General features: G+C 58.7%; 1 protein-coding gene across 3 annotated transcripts in view; it reads right to left on the bottom strand.

Moving 5' to 3' along the window:
- Window positions 1-397: 397 nt before the first annotated feature.
- Window positions 398-27942, bottom strand: part of CNTFR (ciliary neurotrophic factor receptor) — a 30064-nt gene continuing 2519 nt past the window's right edge. The window contains exons 1-9 of one of the 3 annotated variants that reach the window (XM_060101119.1): window positions 27452-27614; window positions 18531-18615; window positions 14195-14428; window positions 6810-6927; window positions 6475-6641; window positions 5227-5390; window positions 1604-1784; window positions 1105-1273; window positions 398-1013 (exon numbers count right to left, since the gene is read on the bottom strand). In XM_060101119.1, coding sequence (XP_059957102.1) covers window position 1013; window positions 1105-1273; window positions 1604-1784; window positions 5227-5390; window positions 6475-6641; window positions 6810-6927; window positions 14195-14428; window positions 18531-18615 — 1119 coding nt within the window. In that variant the 5' untranslated portion in view covers window positions 27452-27614 and the 3' untranslated portion in view covers window positions 398-1012. Of the gene's footprint in view, window positions 1014-1104; window positions 1274-1603; window positions 1785-5226; window positions 5391-6474; window positions 6642-6809; window positions 6928-14194; window positions 14429-18530; window positions 18616-26685; window positions 26711-27451; window positions 27615-27942 lie in introns of those variants that run through there. The other 2 variants (XM_060101121.1, XM_060101120.1) reach the window with 2 other exon arrangements.

Here is a 27942-nt window from a genome sequence, read left to right as displayed (position 1 = left end):
TCTGCCCCGTGGGTAAAGCCAGGCCTGGGCACCCGTGGAAGGCAGCTCCGGAGATGACCCCTGACAGACCTTGGCCCTGCCAGGATTCAGTAGTCTCCGGGGTTGACTGGATGCCCCGCCCCACCCACGTGGGACCTGCCTCACTGGGGCCCCTCGTTCCCCAAAACTCTGCCCATGGCCTCCAGGGAGCTCTACCCTCCAAAGAGGCGGGAAGCCCCGTCCCCGGACACACCTGCCTGAGAGCTGAACTGCCTCTCCCCACCTGTCTGGAGGGGGCCGTCTCTCTCCAACTCTTAACTGCTTCCCTCCTCCAGGCCTGGAAGGGGAGAGGTCCTTGGACAAGGGCTACCCTCCCAAAGCGGGTCCGGTCCAAGGACTCATGAAATGGTGACGTTTAATGAGAACCCCCCACCCCCGTATATACATCTGTAAAAAATTCAAATACAGCAAGTTACCACTGAGTCAGACTACAGGGGACTGACAGGGCATTAAATACTGCGGGGCAGGAGCAGGAAAAGGGGAGGGTCGTACAAAACAGGGGTGGAGGCGGGGCACTGAAAAGTGTGGGTGCCGGGGGAAGGGGATGGCCGGGCACCCCCAGCCTCAGGAGCTTATAATCTGATGGTGGCAACAGAGACCCTGGAACAGACAGGACGCTGGGACAGGAGGCGAGACTGTGATGTGAGGGGCTCCCCTCAGGCCCCCAAGGGCTCCTGGGAGTCGCTGGCGTTGGAGGGCCCAGCCCCAGGGCTTAGGACGGAGGTGTGGGTGCTCTTTGGTGGGTGGGTTAGCTGCATGGCCCCCTGCCCTGAGCGGGGAGGGGGGCCGGCGTGGTGTGGCGGGGCTGGGGGGCGGCAGGCCCGGGCCTGCCGGGGTCTCTACAAATTGTGTCTCAAGAGAATGCCGAAGGTCCTCCTGCCCGTGTGCAAAACAGAAACCGGGGTCTTCGGGCTCAGCTCCGGCCTCCTGCTCCTCTGCAGGTGCGCTGGCATGTCCTCACGGGATGCCGGGCTCTGGGGGGACAGGGCAGGAGGCTTTGAGGGAAGAGGGTGGGGTCGGGGTCCCCTCGGGCTCCCCTCCACCACCCAGCCTCACTCCGCTTACCAGATCAGGAGACTGCCGGCAGCGGCGGCAGCGGCAGCCAGGGCCAGGGTGACAAGGACACTGGTGAAGAAGGGCACTGAGGGTCCTCCGCCGCTGCCCAGCTCCCCGGGGTCACAGATCTTCGTGGTGGGCGGGGGGGCCAGGGAGCTGGTGGTGCTGGCCGTGGTCTCTGGGGAACATGGGGGAAACTCAGGGCCGGGCCGGGGCTGGAGGCCCACCCCCATCTGGGGTCCACAGGCACACACACCGCTCCTGCTTCTTGTGTCAGAGCAGGGCTGCCTCTCCTGTCAGACAGCCCCTGCCTCACCCATCAGGCAGGTCTTTGCTCCCCCAAGGCACCCAGAGGTCCCTACCGAGAACGTGCAGACAGCAAGGACAAGGAACAGCAGGGGCTGGACAGACCGACTGGAGTGTGGCAGCCACACAGACTGTGGAGACCCCTGGGGCAGATGCTCCAAGTCCCAGGAGGAGCAGGAGGGAGCCCAGGGGGCGGGCTCACCGGGGGCCTGGGCCTCGGTGGTGAGGTGTCGCGGCTCCTCAGTCCAGGGTGTGGCGTGGGCGGCCACACTCCAGTCACTCCACGTCCCAATCTCATTGTCCTTGGCCGCCACCTGGATGATGTACTCCTTTCCAGCGTAGGCATCCGTGATGGTGTGCGCTGTGCCATCCGACAGCTCCACCTGCAGCCAAACCACGGGGTGGGGGTGTATAGGGACAGCGGACCCTGGGGGTCACGAGACTGAGGCACCCCCGGAAGAAGTGAGAACATTTGTGGGGAGAGAGGAGTGAAAACACCCCTGGAGGGAATGAGGACTTCCCTGGGGGGAGGACACTGAGAATACCCCTGGGAGAGTGAAGACTTCTCTGGGAGGAGACACCACCCCCATCCCACGCCCCCACAGGGAGCAAAGACAGTCCCGAGGGAGGAGATCTTTAAGGAGATGAGAAATGCCCCAGGGGAGAGTAAGGAGGACTTTGCTCATTGTCTTCACTCTGCTGTCACCCCAGCTCTCTCACTAGCCCCAGCCCAGTCCCGACTTCAGTTCCAGCTGGAGGCGACAAGAGGAATGGGGTGAGAGGTGTAATGTGCTGCCCTCTCCAACTCCATCAAGGAGCTGTTTAAAGGGAAGGTTACAAACGCAGGCATGGAGCTAGGCTGCCCGAGTCCAGATTTTAGCTCCATCCCCTACTAACTAGGTGACTAACTCACCTAACTTCCACATGCCTTGCGGTCCTCATCTGTAAAATGGCGTTAATGATCTCTCTCACAGGGTTGTAATGAGGACCCAGGCACATGGTGAGCACCAGAGAGACTTCAGCCAGCTCTGTCGTTATCATGGGTTCCAGCTCAGAGCCTGGGCTCCCAGATGCCTGGCGCACCCACCAGCCTGGCCCCAGCTGGGTCTCCCCCTCAGGGTGGCCTCACTTACGGTCATCGCCCTGCCTGAGGTGGAAAAGGGGTGGGGGGCAGCTCCTGGGGCGGCAGGACAGCAGGACAGCTGCTCCATTTCCTCCTGGAGGCATGGCCACCCCACCCCTGCCCTGGCCGGCCCCATCCTGAGGGTCTCCCCCAACCCTCCAGGCTGGCCTGCCTGTCCGGAGCCCCTCCCAGGCCCAGGCTGGGCTCTGGTTCATCTCAGCGGCACCCGCTGCCTCATTAAGGCGCCTCGTAAACAGGGGCAGCCGGCAGGGGCGGAGGAGGGGGCCCGCTCTGGGCCACGTGTGGCTTCAGGGCATTTTTGGCCCCTGTTACACTCTTCCCCCAAGAAAACCAGGGTCTGGGCTACCTGACCTGACAGTCTGTGAGCCCATGTGCGTGTGTGTATGTGGATTCATGTGTGGGCAGCTGGGTCCAAGTGGGGTGGGAAAGCCTCCCAATTTCTCCAGGGTTTGTGAGCCTGAGATAGGAGGTACTGGTAAAGGCCAGAGTCAGTATGAGAGCCATTTTGGGCTCAGATCTGGGCTCAGTAAGTCCTACTCCCAGCCCTGGAAGATCGGCGGGCCCCAGGGACCCTCCTCTCTTGGAGTTGGGGCCCAGTTCCACCTCTGGTCCCCCAGTCCCCTTTAGCTCTGCAAAGACCCCTTCTGGCTAAGTAGCCCTAGCTCATTCGGCTCCTTCTCCCTCTTCCCAGGATTTGACCCTCGGGCCTCCTCCTTTGATTCTGTCCCCCGGATCTCCACATCCGTCTTTCCCCAAAGGGAGAGGGCCATGGGGAGCAGATCAAATTACCACCTCATTGGTGGGCTTAGGGTGGGCAACCAACCATACCTCTAGGAATGTGGCCTAGAAGCGCAGTGCCCTCCTGGAAGCCACATCTCCTAGGCCTGGGCCCTTCCTGTTAGGTTGTCACTGATCCCCTAAGCCACCCCCTTAAGAGAATGGCTCCACAACTGTCAGGAATTCCCTAGTTGCTGGCATCCGCCTCACCTAGGAGTCCTCCATCCAGTCTGTGGCAGCAGACATCAAACATGCCCTCCCAGCCTTCCTGCTGAGTTAGGCCCAGAGCAGAAGATGTAGGGAACCCACGCTGGGTCCCAGTACTTGCCTCCCCCTTGTCCATGCTGAGACAGCCCCTGCCAGACCTCACGGTGCCCAATTCTTGTGTAATTCCTGACCTGTATCTCTCACATCCTCCTGAAAATCCAAGTGATGTTTTTCTTTGCTCCCCCCTCCACTCCCCCTCCCAATCATACACCTGCCTCTCTCCAAGCTTAAGGACTGGGGAGAGTCCATTGTGTTCAGAGCAAAACTCAAGTTCAAAAGAGCCATAAATCTAGCCAACCACAATACCAATGTGACATGGAGCAGGGATAACATGTGCCACAGGCCATTCATGTTCTTGCTACAGAGCCCACATATTTTGCTCTGCCCGCGTCAGCGTCGGGGTCAGCTCTGCCCACGGTGCAGGCCAGTGGGTGGCCTTGGCATGTTAGTTGCATGCACGTAGGGAGCACGGTTCCTGCTGGGGGCCACGTGTGTGCGTGCACGTTCCCGTGTGTGTGTGGTAGGCAGTGTGCCAGGTCCACTGCAAGGCGTGTGCACTGCGACGCGCGGGGCTGCTGCCTGTAGCTAGTTAGCAGGAGAGGGGGGCTTGTGAAACTAGACCCTGGTTATTAGCAGTGCATTAGTCGCGGGCAGCTGGCCAGGCGGGAGGGACTCCGGACTCTGTCAGGGAACATATGAGCATGTAAGCAGCCTTTGTGGGAGCCAGGCCTGCAACCAGAACAGGCGCCCTGGAATCGAATTACGCGTTTTAAAGGCCAGCTGGGAGAGGCGCAGGAGATGAGGTTGGAACCAGGTGGATGCGGTGGGGGCACAGGTTGACCCTGGGTGCCAGCCTGGGTTGCCCCAGGGCGCACCTTCCCAGCCCCAGACCTAGCCCACACACCTCATAGGCCACGTAGCACCCACAGCCCTATGGGCCCAGGGCCCTCAAGGAGAGAGAAACTCAAGTCTGCCCCAAACCCCTGGCTGCTCCCCAGAGCTCACTCTCGTAGCTTGATCAACATCCCAGACCACAGCCTGACCCCATACTGCCCCCCTTCCACTGCTTCGTTCCCAGTCCAGACCACCTTCTGACCCATAACTTTAAGCTGACCTCTAAGGTGGACTTGACTTTGGAGCCATGACACTAATCACGGCCTGAGCTCATACCCTGGATTGAGCTTGACTCTATTGCCTGATTCTGACCCCTTGAGCCCATCTGTGAGTCCTTGAAGACAGAGACTATCTTGCCCCTTGGGTCCAGCACAGGCTCAGAGCCTGGTCCAGAGTGTAAGAGGGAGATGTCTGATCAGGGCTGAAGCCGGAGGTAAGAAAAGGGAAACACTGCCTGCCATCTGCCTCCCAGCATTTCTCTCCACTACCATGCGGAGCCACAACGATAGATGCATTCCTGTTGCCCTAATGGGGGTCACCAGGAACCCCTAAGGACCTTAGATCAGGACATCTCCCTCAGCTCCATCCATCCTTCCAGGCCCACCTGGTCCCTTCTTCCTCCCGGAAAGCCTCTCTTGACTGCCCTCAGGCTTCACATTGGAACAGCTAGCAGCAGGGATACAGGGGCCTCCCACGCCGTGTGGCTCTGATTCAGGCTCTCGGGATCTGGGCAGGGCACTCACATGCTGCCACTGGTCCAGGATGAGGGGTCGATAGCGCAGAAAGAACTTGAGAGGAAAGGACTCGGGGTCAGGCCAGGTCGAGGGGGTCTGCCATGTCACCTCTAGCCGGCGAGGGTTGCTGGGCACTGGCCGGGCTACCACGTTTTCTGGAGGGTCAGGCTTCACTGTTGAGGAAACACAGCTTCAGTACCACACTGATCTCTTGGAACAACCCCATTTCGTCACCCCCAGCCGCCATGTCAACCAATGCACATCAATAATCATCGCTCTTCTCTGGTGTCAATTTTGGCAACCACCGTTAACAACCATCTCATTACTTCCACCTTTCACGTCCCTGTCATCACCAATGCCGGTCACTAGGGCCACTGTCACCAGCTCATGATATCAACATCATAAATTTCATCCCATCATCAGCCCCGCCCTCATGATGACCAGCATCCCAATTACTAAGCCTATGTCATGCCCTACCACTACCCTCATCATCACCTGGGTCACCCCAGCCTGTACCAGCATCATATACTTCCCCAAGCCTGGCTTTTCACCTCAACTTTTCCAGTTCCAAACTGAGACATGGCCTCGCTTGGAAGAGGCTGGGTTTGAAGCTGCTTTGTGGGCCAAAGTTAAAAGACAGTCCACAGGTGTTGCAGATCTGGGTTGGAAGTGGGCTGAGAATCTGATGAGAGCATCTAAGAGCCCAGCTCACATAGCAAGAGACTGGCTGGGGATCCAGCCATGCTGGGGGTGGGGGGCAGGCGGAGGCACAGGGTCTGGCTGGGATGGGGCAGGGGTGGGCAGAGGGTCTGGCCGGGATAGGGCAGGGGCAGGTAGAGGGTCTGGCTGGGATGGGGGTTGGGGGAGGGCGATATCTGTCCCAGTCCTGTCTCCTGTTCTGACACCTCATTCATCACAGGCCGTAAGGAAGCCATTAGCGTGCGTGTGGGGGGGTGGAGGCTGCAGCTGCACAAGGGTCTGGCCCAGCCTGCCCCCCTCCCCCTCCTGCATGCTCTGGGAGCCAGAGAGAGGGTGGGAAGAGCCGCTGGAGAGGTCTCTCGGCCCCAGCAGGTGAAGGACATCCACTCAGATGTTCACAGGTATATGCATGCCACGCAATATGTGTACACATTATACGTTCCACATATACCTGGGCACACAATGTGGACACCCCCACCAACGCTCATATACACATTGGCAAACATCCACTTACTCCCACTGGAGCACGCAGCAGAGACCCGCCCCCTCCCCACGCACCAATGGTGAACTCATCGAAGGTGATAGCTGTGGCGTTGTGGCCCAGAGCGTTGCTGACACTTATCGAGACCTTGTACTTGACGGTGGAGAACAGGTGCATGTAGCGGATGTGGCAGCGGTTCTTGAGGGCCGGGTCCTTCTCACAGACCATAATCTTGGAGCCATGCCTGGGGAGGGATGAAGACCAGGCACCGTTACCAACATCAAGGTCGGGTAGGGCAGAGGCTGGGGGAAGGTCAAGCCCAAGGCTGGGCTAGGGTCTGGGGGGCATGATGGGGGGCCGGGGAGAGGTCAGAGGTCAGGGTTGGAACCAGGTCAAAGGTGCATCTACTCACAGCACAGTCACATTGAAGGTGTTGGGGATGTAGGTGGGAGTGGGCAGATGCCAGCTGCAGTAGAAGCCCTTGGGATAAGTGTTGGAGCGGCAGCTGAGTACGGGCTCCCGCGGCGGCACTGGGGGTGAGGACAGCACGGTCAGGACATTCTTGGAGCCCCCAGTCCCCTGCGTTAGTGTGGGGACAGGTGGGCCCCAGAACCCCAGCTCTCCCCCTTCAACCCATCAGCAATGCCAGAGGTGGCGGGGGGAGGGTGCTGTCAGCGAGGGTCTGAGGCTTCCCAGGCCACAGAGAGCCAGATGTTTAATTAAAGGAAAACAAGGGCTGTATGGAGAGAGAGCCCCCCCACCTGCTCAATGGAGGCGGGAACGTGGGGAGCAGGGGGCTGCAGGCCTCAGCTCATCGATCACAGGATGGAGGTGATGTCTGGGGGAATCGGCCCCAGCCCCAAATCTCCTGCCACACTGCGTCCATTTCCAGAGGAAGATTGTGCAACAGAGGCCAAGGGGGGTTCTTGACCGGGTCCTCTGGTTGGTGGGGTGATCAGGGTGCACTCCCTGGAGAAGAGACATCCCAGGCTTCCCCTCGGGAGAGAATGAGAAACACGAGGACAGGCCTGGTGGCTCCACATGAACAGCACTGGGCGGCTGTTCATATGCATACATGTCACCTATGTGTCTGTGTGTGACATGAATGAGTGACGTGTGATGGAATGTGGGTACGTATGTAGGAATGTCTATGTGTACGGCTCTCAGAGCACATGTCTATGTGTGACTGCATGTGTGTGCAGAGAGGAAGCTGCTGTTCCCTTGGTGTGTACCTCACCCCAGCCCCAGCCCCCAGCTTCTCCATCACAGACCCCTAAGGAAGCCCTTTAGGAAACTTCCTTGGTGGCGCAGTGGTTAAGAATCCACCTGTCAATGCAGGGGACATGGGTTTGAGCCCTGGTCCGGGAAGATCCCACATGCCGTGGAGCAACTAAGCCCATGCGCCACAACTACTGAGCCTGCGCTCTAGAGCCTGAGAGCCACAACTACTGAGCCCGTGTGCCACAAATACTGAAGCCCATGACCCTAGAGTCCGTGCTCTGCAACAAGAGAAGCCACTGCAGTGAGAAGCCCGCGTGCCGCAACGAAGAGTAGCCCCCACTCGCCACAACTAGAGAAAGCCCGAGTGCAGCAACGAAGACCCAACGCAGCCAAATATAAATAAATAAATAAATAAATTTATAAAAAGAAAAAAGAAGCCCTTTATATGGTCAGCAGCTGCCTTTACTCTGGGGAACGCGGAGGGCCAGAGAGGGATGGGGACCTACCTGTGGTCACACAGCAAGCCAGAGCTGGTACTAAACTTCAGGACGGGGATACCCACCAACACGACCACACACACATAGTTGGGAAGTCCTCTCTGCTGTCTAACCACTCTTTTTGCTGCCGTGAGCACTTAGCCCAGCTGTCCCACCCTCGGGCATTCGGTAAGGCATGAGGACAGCCGGCTCAGGTTCCTGGAAGGAGGCAGCTTCTGTGATCTGACCCAGGCAAGGCATGTCCGTCCACGGCTCCAGGGACACTGACACCTCCCTCCTGTGCCCCCCCACCCCGCCCTCTGCCTGACAGGTGGACAGGAAATGGGAGGGGGGCAGCTCAATAAGCCAGGGATGGTGAGGGGGAGTGCATGTCCACACTTGCTGAGTGGCCGTGGCGATACTTGGGGAGCCGTGGGCTTCCATCCACAGTGTGCACGGGATTGTGAATGACTGTGTGTGACTGTATGTACATGTCCAGTATATGTGAAGTATGTATGTATTGGGGCCGAACCCCCAGGGCCCGATCTGGCTTTGCAGCAGGAGAGATGAAGGGGTCAGAGAGGCATGAGGGGAGCTTGTATGTGGCAGGTGGCGTGGGCTACGCTGTGGGCAGAGGTGGCTCCAGCCCCTGGCCTGCAGGGGAGAGCTGGAGGCCAGCTGAGCCTGCACGAGAGGCAGCCTGCTTTCTGCCCGCTGCTGCCTGCCTCCCCCGGGAAACCTTCCTGGCCCCATGTCCGTCTTGTGTCTCTTCCGTGTTCATCCTGCACGCCTCACGTACGCCGTGCCTATCTGCCCAGGGACACAGAGGCGTGGAGGTGGGGGGTGGCCAAGGACACAGGAAGCGCCTCGTGGGGGCCTGTGGGCCAGGCCGGAGTTGGCAGCCACCCCAGGAGGAAAGGACATTCCGAGGTTGGCTGAGAAGCCTCCACTGCCCCCTCCTACCACCACCCTCCCTTACCCCCAGCTTCAAAGGAGAAGGGCACTGGGCGGGGGGCGGGGGGGGGGGACTGAAGCCTGCAGAGTCAGCTCCCTGCCACCTGGGACTCTTTGGAGGGCAGAGCGGGCCATGGCACTGGACTCGCAGGCCCCCGCCCCCGCCCAGCCTCCTCATTGGCCGGTTTCCTCCATTTCCCTTTGACCGTCCTCTCCCCTCGGACCAGTCTCCCCTCAGACATCCCCCCCGCAAACCAGTTCCCCCCTCTGACTGGGCAGGTCATGGGGGGCGGTGGGGAGGGCAGGCAGGGCTTTGTCTGTCATCTGGCTACTCCTGCCTGGCCCTGGGCCCTGAGTAGGGAAGGGCTTGGGTTTCCTGACAGGGACCAGGTTTCTCAGAGGGAAAAGGAGGAAAGAAAAACAAAGAAAAGGAAGAAAAGGAGTGACTTGCTGCAGCTGGAGCCCAGCTGAGGGGCCGGGTGGGCGGAGGTGGGGGTGCTGAGAGAGACCAAGTGTGAGGCGGTGGGACAGTATGCAATGAGGAGGCCTGCTGGGAGCGCGCTGAAAGCCAGGGGAGAAGCTGTTTGTAAGAGACTGCCATTGTGAGGCTGTGTGCGTAACTCCGAGAGGCTTCCTGTGTGTGACTGGGACTCAGCAGCAGTGTCACTGCGATTGGCTGTGCGTGGCCTGGTGACTGCATTTGTGTGGGGCTCGGGGCGAGGCTGTGTGACTTGGGGATTGTCTACACGTGTGAGGCTGTGTGGCTGAGGTCCTCCATGCAAGTGCGTGTAAATGCGCTGTTGTGTGTGAAAAAGTGACAGCGGGACTACAAACCTGAGACACTGCGTATGAGACGGAACATAAGTGTGAATGCATTTTTCGAGTTGTGGGTGCGGGAAGGTGCCCAGAATTCCAAGTGTGTTCACACGTATGAGCTGAACACCGTGTGAGAGCATGTTAGAGGCTGTGTGTGAGCAAAAGCCCATACGCGTATGTGTCATGATTTCACATGCAGGCATGCTCCTGGATGCCCAGACTTCCTGAGTTGCCCCCATGGGGGCTCCTGAGATGTTCAAGTGACAGTATCAGCCTGTGGCAGGGCGTCCCTGAGTCCCACGCGGGGCTGTGTGTGCGTGTGCATGCGTGCGTGTACCCCCGCTGGCCCAGGATTTGTTTGTTTTCCTAACTGGCTTGTTTTTCCATGTCCAGCCCACCAAACCGCATGTTTTTCCTCTCATCTCGCCAGCCCGCCTGGGCTGGAGCCCCCGGCATGCACGAGGCCTGCCCACCGGCTCAGAGAGGAGGAGGGGCAGGCTGCCCACACCCCTGACCAGGCCAGATCAGGCCAGGCGGGGCAGGGTGACCCTTCCAGCTCCAGCCCCGCCCAGGCCGCACCCACACTCCTCCTCCTGCCTGGCATTCAAGGCCCACGGCCTGTCCTAACCTTATCTCGTGACATCCCTCGAGGCACCCCAACTTCTGGACTCCTAAATGCCCGCCTTCTACCCATCTTTTCTCCCCAATTTCTTCTTCAACCACAGGCTGCTCTCTCCTTCCCCACCAAACAGAGCTGAGGAGGAAGCGATGCTGAACCGGGGGTGCGGGAGTTCCTGTCCTGACCCATCAAATACAAATATTTTAAAACTGGACAAAGAACTGTCTATTTAAAATTAGTCACTTAATCTCTGATTTATTTCAGCTTAAAATCAGAATGACATGGAATTAGCAGCATCTAAGGAAACAAAAGGATGCTACTGAAAGGAACCTTGTGATCCTGTTTCCTAATGTGGGGGTCCTTTCATCACCCCGGGTAGGGGCCTCCTTGCTGGTTGTGACCATCTGCCTGAGGGCAGGAAGGTGGGTCAGGAGGAAGCAGTTCAGGGATCAGCCTGGTTAAGGGGACTTTCAACGGAATATTTTTATGATCAGGTTCCCTTGGAAATAGAGACATGAAAATCTTATATGTTTAGGATAAATATTGAATAATTTTTAGTTTGAATGGCCCACAAACCAGGGGTAGCTCTGTCCTGTTCTCTGAGCACTGGCGAGAAGGATAATTTGATATTGAGTGTTGCCAAACCCAGTCTCTTGTTACTAATATAAAGTGACTGAAACAATCATGATTAATGTCCCCTGTTCCTCTGACCAACTCTTTAGAAGGAAACAAGGCAATGAGAGATAAGTATCTGTAACTAATGCTACAGCCAACTCATGGCCAGCTCTCCTCTGACAGGCAGGGCCTGGGGAGTGGTCAGCACTATATATAAAAGGTCTGGGGCTTCCCTGATGGCGCAGTGGTTAAGAATCTGCCTGCCGATGCAGAAGACACAGGTTCGAGCCCTGGTCTGGGAAGATCCCACATGCCGCGGAGCAGTTAGGCCCATGAGCCTCAACTACTGAGCCTGTGCATCTGGAGCCCGTGCTCCGCAACTAAGAGAGGCTGCAATAGTGAGAGGCCCGCGCACCGCGATGAAGAGTGGCCCCCGCTTGCTGCGAAGACCCAACACGGCCAAAAATAAATAAATAAATTAATTAATTAATTAAAAAACAAAAAAAAAGCTTATAAAAAAACAGGTCTGGGCTCTGGTCACAAAGGGCAGCTGTGGGTATGGCTGCAGGCATTACATCTAGACCCAATCCCCTTCCAGTGACCTCTCAAAGAAAATCGAGTCATCAGGAATGAGGGCCCAGAGCCACCAAGGCCCAGCCATCACAGCCAGCCTTGTCCATCCTGAGGAATTCTGGGACTCGAACTGAGAAGACAAGGGTATGGGTGAGTTGTACCAAGTTGGCCTCATACTCCTTGCATGCCACTCAATATATGGCCTTTTCCCCCATGTAAGGGCCCAGGGTTAGGCTGCGTGGTCCACTTCTAATGCACCCTGTGGTGGGCCAAGGAGGACTCTGGTGGGCTGATCCTGCATATCTCAAGTTGGCCGACAGGGGTCACTCCACCCTCGGTTTGCAACTAAGGCGTTTCGTGATGACTGCCATCTCTCCAGTTTGAACACATAAAAAAGCTTTTCTGTGGGGAAAGGAACATCCCTACCAAAACATACCTGTACCTCTCCTCTAGCCCCACTGATGGGTCAGTGTTGTGGCAGACCCCGAGCAACACTTCAGCCTAACATTTCCCACGGTTGTCCACACCAGTCTCCTGATAGTGGGGAAAGGGCCTGCTCCCAGGTCCCTCAAGCATCTCCTCCCCTCAGTAGCTCCCAGGAGTAAAGAAACCATCTTCAGACAGTGGGGTGCATCACCCAAGCAGGATGAGGCCAGAGAAGCTTGAATCCTTGGCTCAAGAAGAAACTATTTTCAGAGTATTTATTCTGTCAGTTGGTGCCTCTGGCTGAGCTCCAGAGGCCTGCCCAGATGACCATCAGCAACACTGATAACCTCACCATCCCGATTCTCCAAACGCCTCTTCTGAATCACACTCACCTGCTCTTCCTTCTACCTTCCTGCCGGATCCTTCTGATCTTTCATCTCTTTTTGTGGCTCGTTTCTTCCATCAACCCCTTTTATGGTGATGGTCTTCAGGGCTGGGTTCTGGGTCCTCTTCTCTCCTCATCCCACCATCTCACCCTTGGCCATCTCACCACCTCCCAAGGAGTTAATGCTGACAACCCCCCAAATTCCCATCTCCAGCACAGGCCTCTCCCCGAGTCCCAGACCCTCAGATTCACTGGCTACCAGCCATCAACTCCCGGCTGTCCCCCGGGGACCACAACCCAACAAGTCTATAGCAGATGGTGGTGCCGCAGATCCCTCACCTGTACCCACTGACCGCTTCTGCAGTTATTTGCCTCAGAGCTTCCTTTGGCCACCAAAACCTGCATTGCCTGTCAGGGCATCAGGGCAAAAGTGCTTGGGAATTAAAGCAGCCCCACCCCGACCCCTTAGTGTATAAGCATCTGAGCCCCCGCACTCCTTAGGCAGGAGAACTCTGAGGCACACATTCTGCCTTGGCTCCCAGGGCTTCCCCAGCGTGTTAAGCGCCAGTTGCCCAGAAGCAGTGGCTAGATAACTCCCCCTTTACTGGCTAGCTTAACTTCCTTTTCTATCACTTTCCCATTCCCTTATGATGTTTCTGTCACCTGCCAAATAGACCACCTGTATGCAAATTCTCACCTGATTCTAGGGAAACCCAAACTGAGACACCGTGTAAACAGAACATGCCATCTTCTCTTCCAGCTGACCCTTCAACCTTGTCTCTGTTGCAGCGATTGGTACCACCAGCCGTCTTGACTCTTCCCCCTCTCTATTCTCCTGTCCTCCCTACCTCCAATCCATCACCAGCTCCTGGAGGTCCAATCACCCCCTCTCAACTTCCCCAACTCTATGCCCCAGTCCTAGGTCCCCCTCATCTCTCCTGAATCCCAGCAACAGCCTCCTTCCTGCCCCTGCCTTTGCCCATCCACCTGCCTCCCCTCAGCACAGAGAGAGGGACCTTTAAACAACATGACTCTGATCATGTCACTCCCCAGCTTCTAGGATCATGATCTGCCCCGTCCCGTCCTTCAGCTCCCTTCTGCCATTTATACCAACCCAAGTGGCCTTTTCATGCCCTCCCAGCCTCTGAAACCGATGGTCACACTCAGCTCTCTGCCAGAAAGAACTTTTTCAGTGTATCCTCCAAATCCTCCAAGCCTCCATGTGCTTCACACTCTAGGAAGCCTTCCTTCTTCCCTGGGGCTTCCCAGAGTGCCACACCTCTACCTGCATAACCGTATACCCCATTTTCTTCCCTAAGGCCCTCAGGGCCAGAACCTGTGAGAGGACACAGTGGAGTGAGGCCACTCCAGCTCGGAGCTGTGACTCTAGGATTCTTCCCCACCAAGCCCCAGGTGGGCCATGCCTGCCAGCCCTCCTGTGCCCATCTTGTCATAGGGAACAGGATTTCAGGATCTCAAAGATCTCCAGTGGGGGTGGATACAAGTGCAAAATGCCAGGGGTCTGCAAACGGGGTGAGACTGGGCTCAGAGGTCAGAAGAGCAGGCTCAAATAGGATCAGAGGGCAAGGGTCAGGGCCTCCACCACTACCACCAGGAAGGGGCTTTGAACCAGGCCAAGGGTCTGGGCCTCATGGACAACGCCCTTGAGTGAAGTGGGAGGTCAAATGAGGGGTGCTGGGAGTAACACTTACAGCCCACATTTAGGAGGACTTGGTGGCGCAGGTGCCAGGAGTCGCGGTGGAAGCAGGCGTAGAGGCCGCTGTGGCCCAGTTCCAGGCCACGGAGCACGAGCTGAGAGCCGTTGAGCAGGTCAGGGGCCAGGTCTGTCCCATTCACCCGCCACGTCACAGATGCATCCCAGTTCGCCGTCCCACACGGCAGAGTCACATCTGAGCCCAGGCGTTCGTACTGCACGTGGGGTGTCTCTGTGGGGGCCGGGGAGGGCACAAGGCAAAAGTCACAGGTCACAGCCCTGCCCAGCACCCCCAGGCAAACGTGCACGGATGAGAGCCCGTGAATGTGCGCAAGTGAGGAGTCCAGGCCGAGAGGCTCTGAGTCTCACGGTGTGAGTGTCCCGGGGAGATGAGGGGTATGCAAAATTCCTGTGCGGCCGTACAAGGGTACAGGCATGTGAGTGCCTCCAAATTCGTACGTGCGTGTGCACGTCTGGGGACTGTGTGTGTATGTGTATGTGTAGAGTTTGTGTAGCGTGCTGAGAGAGAAGACCCAGTTCACCTCCAGTCCCCAGGTCCTTTAAAAAGTTTTCCTGACCCCCATGACCCCAACCTCTTGCCACCAACAGGCCCAGCCCCAGTCACTGACATCTGCTACCCAGGCAAGCTGGGGCTGAGGGGCCCCTCTCCCGAACTCCTCCCTCTGTCTCTTCCCATCTCTTCATCTTCCCCATCCTTGTCTTTCTGTCCTGCCTCTCTCCCTCTCCCTGACTCTGAGCCCCTGACAAGCCCCCCGCTCCCAACCATACAGGGCTGGGGTGGCAGTAGGAGAAGGGAGAACGGGCAGGGTCCAGGCCAGGAGCCCTAGGGAACCCCTGGCAGCTGTCAACATCATCATGAGGCAGAAACTGCTTGGGGTGTGGGTCGGGGAGTGCTGGGACTGAGGGAGCTCTCTGACCATTCCTCTCTTGCCCCCAGGAGGGGCCTGTCAGAGCCAAAAGCAAACCCCAGCCCTGGCCTCGGCAACCCAGGCGTGATGGACGGAGCCCAGGAGACTGGAGTGGAAGGGCGGCGCTAGGTGGGGAGGCGAGTGGGACAGAGGAAGTCCAAGGCACCGATTCTACAGACAGCCCCGGAGAAGCGGGCGCCGGGAGATGCGGATCTACCCTCCTCATCCTGCCCCCCAAGCCTGGAAGGACAGATGCTTCCCTGGTCCCAGCCAGATCTGTGGAGTGAGGGTGGGAGGGGCAGAGCGAGGGGGGAGGGGGGCGGGGGGTGGGGCGGCCGCGGGATCCCTGTTAACACTCCTTCACATCTCCCCTCCAGAGAGCCACCCCGCCTAGCCCGGGGATTTTCAGAGGCAATTCCTCTTAACGAGCCAATTAAGTTGGGCCAGTGGCCTCTTAATTAGACTTGTTAACACCACTAGGACTGCAGGGGGTAGGGATCCCCACCCCCCACCCCCCGCCCCATGCCACCAGCCGCCCCCTTCCCTCCTTTATAGACCCCTTCCCAGTTCTGCTTTTCTCTGTGCTGAAACATCTGTCCCTATTTGCTGCCTTGGTCACTCTCCCTGTGCCGGGGATCTCTCTGTATCTCCAGCTCTCTCCCCCGCTGCCTGTCTCTGTCTCGCCCCTCTCTGAGCCTCTCTGTCCCCATCAAAGGAGAGGGAAGCAGGAAACCCAGCCAGCCCTGACCATTCGTCTGTGGGGCCTGGGACCAGCCGAACAGAGGATGAACAGGCGGAAGGGTGGTGGCCGGGGGGCCTTGGAGGCCACAGCTGTGAGGCTGGACCAGAGACTGACTGGGGGCCTCCCTCTGACCAGAGGCCCAGTGTCCACGGCTCAAGCCATAGAGCGCCCCCAGTCCACCAGCCCTAGCCACGAAACCCCCCCTCCAGCCTCCCTTCCAAAAACCTGGAGCTTCCAGGAAACATGCCAAGCCCCTCTCTCTGCACGCCCCCACCCCCACCCCAGCAGAGACTCTGCATCCAGCGGCCTGAGGAGGAGGCTGAAAACTGACCGTCGTGGAGGGGGCGTGGCCGTCACGGTTCCAGCAGCAACACATGGACACTGACCAACAGCAGCTCAGAACTAACACGGCCCCGGTATGGCCCTTTAATACTGGGGGGGCAGGTACAGCTGCAAGATGAGGAAACCAACCCAACAGCACAACGAATGTAAGGGCAGTGGGGTAACACGTGGGGAACCCTGTCTGCCTCACAAAGGAAATGGAAGCACAACCTGACCAACCGACCACGTAAGGGCAGGAATGAAAAGATGACAGTACGGTGGCAGGTGGCAACTCCAGGCCACAGCGCAGAGGCAGGGGGGGTAATGTGACATGACAATCACACAGTGCCACAACGGCTACAATTAACACAGCAATGGCAATACACACAGCCATGCAACAGCTCCAGAGGTGGCAGTGATTTAGTCCTGTGTCTCTGGACAGCTTTCCTCCCACCCCGTGGGTGCCCCGACTGATGTGCTGTCCATTTCAGAAATTAAGTCAAGCAGCAGGGGGAGGATGGGGTTCTTGGCCCTGATGCGGTGACAAATGCTCCAAAGGAATCAGCTGTGAAAAGGTTGTTAGAAGCCAGGATAAGAGACAGAGACAGGATGAGGTCATGGACATCGAGGACACACAGGGATAGAGCGGACAGCTCCCTCACACCTGTGCACATGGGCTCACATGGGGACCACATGCTGGAAACAGTCCCCCCGGGCGTCCTAAGCCACTTCACGTCACCACACACATAGGATGAAGACAGTCACCACAAAGAAGAAAAAGCACACACAGGACAACCATCCACAAGGTCACGGCTACGCAGGGACACTGTCCCACTTCAGGGACAGTAACACCTGATAAAAGGTCACATGCATGCACAGGAAGGGCACTGTCACCCAGAGGCACAGTTACACATGGGGACATGGTCTCACACACAGAGAGACAGTTTAACAGGGACACGAACACACGAAGAGACAGAAACACAAGAGAAACTAACAAACTGTCATACATGGGGTACAGTCTAAACCACAAGGACACAACCCCACAAAGGCCACGGTCACACATCAACTATGTCACACACAGGGCACAGCCCACAAGGATATAACTACACAGAGAAACACACCCAAACAGGGACACAGTCTCACTCACACAAGAACACAGTCTAACACACAAGGACAGTCTCACCCTCTCAGAGGTGCAGCCTATGCCCACACACAGGGCAGGGGCGAGGCCAACGGGGAAGACCACTGGCGGGTCTAGGCTGGTCTGGTCAGCACAGGACCCCCAGGCAGGCCGACTGCAGGTGGGGGTCGATGCGCTGGCCTGGTGGTCCCTTCAGTCCCTGCCCACTGTGGAGCAGCCCTGGGGCAGGCCAGGCTCTCTCTGGGCCTCAGTGCTGGGCTCACGAGGAAGAGGCCACAGGAGCCTCGACCTACTGCCCTCCTTGAACCCACAGCCTTGAGGGTCATGGAGCTCAGCCATTAGGGTCTGCTCTGCGCCTGGGCCCCAGAGGTGCCCCCACCTTCTCTGCCTCTACCTGAGCCAACTGAGGTGGGGGGCAGGACACAACCAAGCGGGGAGCTCCCTACACTTGGAGCCTCCCTCGTTCAAGGAGTTTCGAGGTCAGACCTTGTACTGACGTGGTTGCCTGAGGCGCTGCCTCAGATGCAGAAGGGCTAGTGGTAAAGCTTCCCAGCAGGCGTGCAGCTCCTTGCCCCGTGGACTGTGAGGACTCAGCACTCACTGGACAGGTGGTGCGGGAAATGCAGGAGGCTGCCAGTGGCGCAGCCTCAGCAATCCCTGCCCCCTCCAGCCACCCCAGCTCACTGACCGGGCCCCTTCCTTGACGTGCCCGCCCTCTCCCACTTGTCGCCCTGACCATCCCCACACCTTGTGCTCAGTCTACCATCTCTGTCCCTGTATTCCTTCTGGGATAAGGGGAACTATTCTTACCCACTGTCCCAGTGCCTCCCACTGCACTCCCATAAATCCGAGGGAACCCCATTTCACCAGATACTGGACAGGGCCCTGCCCCTAGCTGCCCCCAACTCCCATCCCACCTGCCTGTACCCTGTATCAGTGCTAGTGGGCAGAGGGACAGGTCAGCTCAAGCCAGAGATACCATCAGCATGAGACCACCCAGGAGTGACTGGGGGACTGTGTTTATGGGATGACATCAGTGGGTCACCCCGTATATCAGTGTCATATGAGTCATGTTCATGTGTGACGACGCCAGCCTATGGCAGGAGGTGGCTCTTGGGTGGGTGAGTACAGCTATGCCGGGGAGGGTTCACGCTCAGTTCCCAGAGGGGGTCAGCAGGGAGCTCCCCCGCCCAGCACTCACCCTGTGGACTGTGTCTCTGGGCGTAGACCACGGCAGCGGCAGCAGCAAGCACGGCACAGCAGGCCCATGGGACAGGAGCAGCCATCTGTTGGGAAAGAGTGGGCAGCGGGGAAAGGGGCGGCATCAGCCCAGGCAGGAGCCTCCTGGGGAGCCCCCACTCCTCTCAGGCAAGACTGGGAAAGCCCAGCCCTAGGGCCAGGGCACCTTGACCCCAAATGCCCTTCTTGATGGGGCTCAGGATCCTCTTCAAGCAACAGAAAACATTACTGGCATCTGTAGGCAGAGGTCTGCTAAGATGGTAGAAGGCAACCTACAATGTTGTTGTTCATTACAGCCGCTAGAGGCAGGATGGGTTACAGATCACTGGTAATGCTAGGGCCATTTTTCTAGGAAAAAAATAACTCACTGGTAAGGTTAGCTAATTAGCTATAAACATCACAAACTGAAAGGGTGATGTTCTAACTTGATTGGAGGTCTATACTTCTCCAAATTGCCTCGAATAAAAGGCCCCCTGCCAGGCTCCTGGGGAGAGAGCCCTCGGATCTGCCTCTGCCATGTTCCCCCTACCCACCCCGATCCCCCAGTGAGCCCTGCCCCCACTGGGCTCTGGGAAGTTCAGAGCAGCAGGGTACCAGGGCAGTGGTACACTGTGACCAGGTCAGATGTGGCTTTTGCTTTAGTGGACACTAATGATCATGAGAAGGATGAGGGATTTTCCCTGTCAGGGACCACAGCCCGTCCTTCAGCCCAGGAGCCTGGGAGCCCCAGCCCGCCTGGGAGCCCCAGCCCAGCAGATATGCATCAGTGTCTACACACTCCCATGTGGGTACACAAAGCACACTCAGGACATGTTCCTAGAAGCCAGGATGGATCCAGTGGCCCCCTTACCTGCTGTCCTGCTTCCTGGGATGGGTCCAGCTGCCCTCACCCCCCTCCACCCCAGCGCATGCCCATACCTGAGGGCAGGGAAATAACTATTTCCTGCAGGAAAGGTTCCCAACCTGACTCTGCTGCCCCAGTCTGAGGAGAGAGGGGGACTGTCAACAAGACAGAAGCAGAGATCCAGAGAGGGACACTGCCAGACACTCAACCATGGCCACTACCAGAGGTACAGCCAGACACACAGCAAAGACACTAGCCAGAGACACTGCCCAAAACAAGAGACAGAGCCCCAGGAAAAGAGCCCACACACAGACTGGAGAGACTGTGCCGGGCACGATCAGACAAAGCCAGAGAAACAGGTAGATAAACCAGATAACCAGCCAGAAACACGGCCAGAGAACAGCCAACGCACAACCAAAGGACCCGCAAGAAACCCTGTGAAAGACTCAGCCAGACGCAGGCAGACATATCAGAGAAAGAGTAAGCAGCCCAGGGAGAGAAACCATCAGCAACATAGCCGGAGAGCCAGAGACACTGTCAGAAACCATTCCAGAGAAACTGCCTGACACACAGGCAGAGAAATACCAGAGGAACTGATAGACACAAACAGGCATACACCCAGGAAAACTGCCAGTGAGAGAGCCAGAGACACAGCCAGATGCTCAGTCAGGAAGTATCCATACCACTCAAGACACTGCCAGGGACATGCAGACACACAGTCGGACACACTGCCAGAGAAACAGCCAGAGACACTGCAGAAAGAGCTACAGCAGGGGAGACAAGTGTGGCTGTCAGCCTGGAGCGGCGGGTGGGGGAGCCGGAGAGAATCTGACTTCCGGGGCCTCCTTTATGGGAAGGGCTCCTGCCTACCCACCGCTACACTCACCCCTCACAAGGTGAGCCCTCCCCTCTGCACCTGGTGATCCTCCAGCTACAGCCGCAGGAGCTCCGGCTGCCCCTCCCTGGCACAGCTCAACTCTCTAGGCCCCAACTGGCCTCGGCTCCCCCTCCCACATCTGTGACCCCTGAGGCCTTTGCTACCACCGGGCCTGGCTCCTGACCCTCTGCCACTCCCCCATCTTTAGCTACTCCTCGGGCCTAGGAGGGTAAGACAATGGCCAAAGTCACAGTCAGCAAGTGGTGGGGCGAAGAAAGGAACGCAGGATGAACCAGTGCTAAACTCAGAGCAAACGAACCCAGGATGAACCAGTGCTAAACTCAGAGCAAACGAACCCAGGATGAACCAGTGCTAAACTCAAGCAACCGAACCCAGGATGAACCAGCGCTAAACTCAGAGCAAAGGAACCCAGGATGAACCAGTGCTAAACTCAGAGCAACTGAACCCAGGATGAACCAGTGCTAAACTCAGAGGTGGGGCTGGAGAAAGGGAGATAGGAGGCTGGAGGCCTATGTGGTTCCCCAGCTCAACCCCTGCAGGGCGCCCTCAGACCCTCCCCAACCCTCTCTGCCGTCCACCCATGCCATCTCCTCAGAGCCAGCCCACTGCCCACCACACGGGAGAGGAACCAGGCAGGCGGGCCGGCAGAGTGGACAGAGGTTAGATCACAGAACGGGAGTAGAGGGACAGGGCGGTCCTGTGCTCCCTGCTCCTTCCTGGTCCCAGCTGGGAGGGCTGTGCGGGCGAGGAGATGGCCTGGCACGAGTGTAAGGCATACAACACACACACACACACACACACACACACACAGACACGGGTCCCCACAGGGGGAGGGGAGGCTTCTTCATCAAAGTCGCCTCCATCAGCCCGATGAGTTACTGTAAGGGCCGGGCCCTGGGCCAACGGGGCTGCAGCCATGGGAGACGGGCGCTGCTGAGAGCAAGCGTTGCAGAGAGGGGGGATGGGGTACCACGACAGATGCTGCACGGTTGGGGACACCCAGAAAAGAGAGAGACCCAGGGAGGGGGGAACAGAGAGGCAAGGAGAGAGGGAAAGCAGTGAGCGGAGACCCTGAGGGACAAGAAAAGAACAAGACGGGGAGAAATGGAAGAAGAGTCACAGGAAGAGAGACAGGGAACATAGGAGATGGGCAGAGATTCAAGGACAGAGGGAGAGAGACCCAGAGAGAGTGACAGAGACCCCAACAGGGTCTCTGTGCCCACCAAGAGCATCTCTCCAAGCCCACCCACCTCCTGCAGTGTGAGGAGAGGATGCCATCAGTGCAGCAGCGCTGGCTGATCTGAGACAAGAGCAGGGCTTCCTGGGGGCTGGAGGGCTTCTGCCTATGAATCCAGGAGCCCGGCCCCCATGGCATAAGGGTGGACAAAACCCCCATCCCACCCCACCTGCAGGTCCAGGGGGCCCCAGGCCAATTTCACTTCCCTCTTCCCTCCGAGTCCCCGCTGGACCCATTCCCAGGTAGGGAAGCTGAGGCCAGAGGCATCCAAGCTACAGCTCTGCCCTACCCTAGCTCACCTCAGGCCACCCATCTCAGGGCAAAGAGCATCTTTCCCAGGAATTTTCCAGGTCCACACCCCATGGCTCTGGGATAGATCTGGAGCATAAATCCCATAAAGCCCCAGATGAGGGCTATGCAAACTGGCCCAGCCTCCCTGCAGACCCTTCCAGAGGCCCAGCCTGGCCGCCAGCCCCAGACCCAGAAATGAGGAGGGAACAGAGGGCACCCCACTAGCAAGTGCCCAGCAGCCCAAACCCCTTGTAAGCAGAAGCCCAGCACCTCTCCTGACACAGAACCCCACAGTGTTGCCACACACACACACACACACACAGGTGACACATCAAGAGACAACCCTGGGCCCCCAACTTACTGTCACCGTTCCACCATGACACAAAGACATTACACACTGATAACAACACCCAGTGAAAATGACACAGTTGCACTGTTGACAATGACACACACACTGTTGACAATTGACAGTCACCACAGTGACAATGATGCAGTGAGTGACAGTCACACACAATGACATCAACAAACAAGGCAATGACACCTGTTAACACGGACACAGTCACAATGACAGTAACCTCAGAATCAAAGATGCAATGAGACTGACAGTCACATAGGCTAACAATGACAGTGACATCCACAGTGACACAGGGATGTTGGCAGACTCAGTAAGATGGACAGTCACGCAGAGTAACACCAGCCCTCAGTAATGCTGACACCACAGAGGCTGACAGTCGCCAGCAGGGACACTGACACAGTGATGTGTTCCAGATCAAGGACCTCAACTACCCAGTTTCTTGCTTAGGATCCAGGGCCTAAGACCCCTCGTGCCAGCCCCAGCAGGAGCTCAGGTGCCCTGCACTTCAACCCTCAGCCCCTGCCCAGCTGAAGGCAAACCCTAAGAAAGGGAAGTGTGAGTCTGGGAAAGCCTCTATTCACCCTTGTAGAAACAAGGCAGTTTAAGTTATTCAACCCAACCCTGGGGAACCCCTGCCACATCCAGGATGGCACTGGGGGTTCTGGGCACCACTGCCTGGGGCCCAGCTCCGACTGCGTGTGTGTCGATGTGCAATAGCGTGTTCTGAGCTTCGGGCTTCAGGGTGCTGGTTGGTGTGGGTGTGTTGAGGGTCAGGTAGGTTCAATCTGGCCTGGACAATGAATGAACGGGGAGGCCCCACGTGGTACCTCCGAGAAACTGAGATCCAGCGAAGGTCACTGGCCTGGACCCCACCCCCCTCGGCCTGGGGCTGAGGTGAGGTCAGAAGCATCCTTCTGAGGGAGAGCATCTGGCCCACAGCAGGGGCCAAGGTGACATCTCCATAGCTTCCAGTCTCCCTTGGCAACCCCAGACTCCAGGATCCCCCAGGGTAAGGGAAAAGGCACTCTGTGTTGGGGCCTCATCCCATTCTTGTCTCCCTACCACAGCCCTAGAAGATGCATCCTGGGAATGAGGCAAGAACCCAGGGCAGGACGACCCGCTGATTCAAAGGCCTAGGAAACTCTAGGGGCCTCAGACCTGCAGAGGAATTAGGGTGGGGGAAGAGAGACACCTACACTAGGAGACAGAGAGGGAAAATGAGAGACAGGGCAGGGGCAAAGACAGGGACAAGGACATGGTGGACAGGGAGGAACAGTGCTGGCTGAGGGGGCGGCTGGGAGAGACAGTCTAGGCGGGCGGGAAGCTCCAGGATGGGGAGGAGGGGCTGAGGCCAGGAGGCCCCCAGATCCCACCAGGCCTAGGCAGCCTGGACAGCGTGGGCGGTGGGGGGGAGCAGAGGCCTGAGCGGTCCAGAGGCTGGGGGTGGGGCGGAGGCCAAGGAGGGAGGCCTGGCCCCTGGCAGCTGGCCCAGCAGGCCCCCCATGGGGGAGGGGGCGGGCCTGGGTCAGGGGCCAGCTCCTGGGCTGGGGCCGGCTGGCCATGGGGCAGCCTCCTACTCCCCGCGGTGTCTCCCCCTGTCTCTTCCTCCTTTCTCTCTGAATCCAGACCTGGCCCTCCTCTCAGCTCTCAGTGCCCCCACCCTAAGTGGCACAGGACCCAGAAGCCATGCCTGGGTTTAGGACTCAAGCCGTATCTCCTCCTGGGCTACCCATTCCCACCTGCTCCGGGAGCAAGCCCCCATGCTCAGGGGAAAGGACCCCACCCAAACATATGCCCCATCCTCCCCCGCAGAAGGGGGCAGGAGAAGCTGAGCACCAGTGGGAGGGGGGCCAGGAGGGAGGCAGGGGGAGCGGTCCCCCAGCTCCAGCCTCTGGCTGAGGCTGTGGAAAAGGAGGCGGCAATGTGAGTGAGTTGGGGGGGGGTATCCGCACCTGCTGTTGTGACCTCCACAGCCGGAGATGGGGCCCTGGGGGGGGGGACAAGATTCTGATGGATTTTGGCAGCAGCCCGGACTCTGAGCGCTCAAACCCCCCACCCCCCAGCCTCTTGCACCGTGGGGACCCTGAGATCAGCATGTGCGTGCCCTGCTGCACGTGTGTGCGGGCGTGTTGCGGGCCTCCCGTGACAGGCCTGGCTGGGCAGCTGGGAGGTGTCCTGGGGAGATGGGAGTCTGAATCCCACCAGCTGTGCGCACATGTGGAGCCCCACTCGGCGCCCTGCATGCTGCCTGGTGACCTGGGCACTGGCTTGTATATGCTCACATATGCAGGCCTGGACTTAAGCAGCACTCTCGGTGCAAAAGGTCTGGGCTTTCTCCCTCTAAAGTCATCTGATCCAGCCCCCTGCCTCTCAAATGGGAAGCAGGAAGGGGCAGATAAGTTCATATCCTCCCTTTGGGCACATGGGCTCTGGATAGCTTCACAGCACCTGAGGTACAAGCGCCAAATCCCTCATCCCCTAACCCCAGTCCAGAATCCCTTCTGGCTTCTAGAAGAATCAGGAGGATCCCTCTCTCCAGAAAAGGCCCACACACCAGTCGGGTTAAGTCTAGGGGGAGTAGGGGCTTGGGGGCTGGCCTTCTTGGAGGGACAGACACTGCAGCAGGAGGTTAGACAGCTGGAAGAACTCCATGAAAGGCGGGGGATGGGCAGAGCAACAGGGTTGACTGAGACCTCCCTCTGCCAACAGGGGAGCGGGCTCGCAGCAGATGAGGCAGGGGCAGGAAGGAGGCTGCAGAGCCCTCCATGGAGACAGAAGGATGGACAGAATGGCTTTCCAGACTTGGGGGCTGGGACACAGATCTATTTGCCCCAGCATCTCCCACTACACCCCACCCCTGGCCCCATCACTGCTATGGTGCAGACACACCCTCGAATATATACACAGAGGTCGATGCTTGCAAGCTTGTGTGTACGCGCGCGTGCGTGCACACGTGCGCACACGAACACACACACACACACACACGGGGGGGTGGGGGTGGGCAGTGCATGTGAAGCATTGATGTGTAAGGAAAAAAACCGAAGATGGTCTTTCCGACAGAGCCAGAGGTGAGCAGGGGAACAGAAACGTCAACGGTCTTCACGTGTGCTGTTCTCCCTGCCCCCCAACATGCACGCACACTGCACACACTACTTCTGAGGAAGCTTCTGGTCTGCTGGGCAAAAGCAAGCCATCCTTCCTCCCCCTTCCTCCCCTCCGCACAGTGGGGAAGCCAGAGCAATCTGTTCCTGATGGGTAAACACAGGCATGAGTATGCGCGCACACATGCTCACACACACACACACCAGCGATTCAGGGGTACATGACACCCAGTGCTCACTTCACCCCAAGATGGGACGCACGCTCGGGCTCTCACTACCACTGGCAGAGCTTCCCAAAGCCCCCCACCTCCACCACACACAGCCAGAGCTTCACAGACACACCCAGGCAGCCTCTCGCTGACACAGGCACTTGGAGTCTCCCATCACAGCCACTCATCACGGCCTCCCACGGGGACACCCGCTACCACAGCCTCCCACACGCTGGTATGCGCGCACACACGAATCACAGTCACAGTCACACACAACAGACTCTCTCACACGCGCTCAATCAAAACAGTCCTGGTCTCACATATGGATACCAGCACACACTCAGAACACTCACCCTTCCACACAGATAACAGAGCACCTCCAGAAACGCAGAGCCCCCCCCACCCCCGCCCCGGCACCCTCAGCCCTCACACCCCTACACTCAGCAGTGGGAAACGGATACACACTCCATGCTGGGACCTTGGGTTGCCTGGCCTGTGCCTGGGGGAAGACAGGATAAAGCCCAGGGTGGCCTAAAGCAGGAAGGGAAAGTTCCTGAAAATCAAGGAAACGGACTATTCCCTACTCGGCTCCCTCCCCTCCTAACCCTGCTTTTGCCAGTATTTGGGAATGAGGGGAGATCCTGGCCAGAGCAGAGGGGTGAGGGAGCCCCCGGGGGAAGACATGGTGGGACTGGTGGTAGCGGGAGCCAGCAAACCCCAGAAACCCCCTGCCCCCAGGGCCCTCCTGCCTCACCTCCTCACCCCCTCTTCTCCAGGATGAGGAGAAGCAGCAGCTCTCAGCCTAGCCACCCGCTGAGTGACCCCAGGCCTCTTCAAAACCTCTCTGTGCCCACAACGGTCTACAGGGTACCTGAATGTCAGGCCTGGCTGCAGGAAGGGAGGCAAGGGGAGGGAGCTGAGGCCGCGACCTCAAGCCCCAGCCCCTACCAAAGCCCTGTCCTCACTGTCAGACCCCAAAGAGAGATGGGGACAGCACTGGCCAAGCCAGTGCTCCTCTGACAAACCACTGAGGACAAGAATCCTAAAGTGTCCTTGGACCCTGCAGCCCCACCTCCCATCACGAGAGAGGACGCTGTGTCGCTGTCCAGGCAGAAAGGAATCCAGGCTGTGCTGGCAGGGCCCCAACTGCAGAACAACTGGCAATGCTGTTGACATCCTCACCACTTGCCACTCCAGGTGTAGCTTGAGCCCTGATGCCCCATCCTAAAGTGAGCCTGAGAGGGCTCCATGGAAGCCAGGCAGGGGAGCAAACACCGGGCAGCAGAACCTAAGGAAACCAGGCAGGGCGACCCCAGAAAGCCAGATGATGGGGACTTAGGAAAAGCAGGCCGTGGGGACAAAAGAAATCAGGCAGCAAGGTCTGCGGAAACTAGGCGACAGGGCCCAAAAGAACATAGGCTGTGGGGGCCAAATGAAGCCAGGCCGCGGGGACTGAAGTTAGCTAGGAGGTGGGGACAAATGAAGCCAGGCGAGAGGCCCACAGGATGGGAGAAAAGAAAGCTATCAGGAGCTCATGCCCTCTGTCTAGATGTCCCCCACACCCTGGGCCTCTCTCTCAGTAGCCCCCTTCCCACCCAGGTGCTGGTCCCCTCCCCCAGGCCAACGCACACAGCCAGAGCCCCCTCCTCGCTCAGAGGCCTGGTCCAGTTGCAGCCACTGGGCCCCGGCCCCATCCCTGGGACCTCAGGAAGTCCCAGTCCCTCCCACCGGCTGCAGAGGAGGGGGGCTGGGGGGGGGGAGAAAGAGAAGAGAAGAGAGACGGCTTGGCAGAGGGAGGGCCGAGCAGCCGCGGGGGGCGGGGGCCGAGAAAGGAGCGGGAAGCGGCGAGGCGGGCTGGCGGGCGGCGCGGGCGGCGCGGGCGGGGGCGTCTCTGCCTTGGGAGCGAGGGTGACAAGTTCTCCGGCCCTGCGGCTGCGCGGCCACTGACCTGGGTCCCCGTGCAGGCGCCCAGTCGGTGCCTCCGGCGCTCCGTGGGTGCGCCCGGCCGCCCGCGGTCATCGGGGCCCCGGGGTTCGGGGCTGGGGCTCGGGCGGCCCGGGGAGCAGGCGTGTCCCCCACCCCCCACCCCCGAGAGTCCCGGCGGGCGGGCGAGCGGGCCGGGAGGAGGGGAGGAAGGAGCGCGCGGCGAGCGAGCGAGCCGAGCTAGCGGAGGGAGCGAGTGAGGGACGGCAGGCAGTGAGGTCATCCTTTGAATCTAATTGTCTGAGTCAGGAGGAGATGTGGCACTCGTTGCAGGGGGAGGGGAGGGGAAGGGACCCTCCCGGCTCCGGGCAGGGGCCCCTCCTCACACCCAGGGCCGGCCGCGGCCTCCCTTCCCCCGCCCAGGGCCAAGTTGTCTCGGGCCAACTGGGACAAACCCCTGCCCGTCTCATTCAGGGCTGACCTCTGCTGCCATGGGGGCTCCAACCCACATCACCC

The sequence above is a fragment of the Mesoplodon densirostris genome, chromosome 6, assembly GCF_025265405.1.
Source record: "Mesoplodon densirostris isolate mMesDen1 chromosome 6, mMesDen1 primary haplotype, whole genome shotgun sequence".
Taxonomy (NCBI): Eukaryota; Metazoa; Chordata; class Mammalia; order Artiodactyla; family Ziphiidae; genus Mesoplodon; species Mesoplodon densirostris.
Note: the sequence above shows the minus strand (reverse complement) of the source record. Positions and strands in the feature narration are given on the sequence as shown.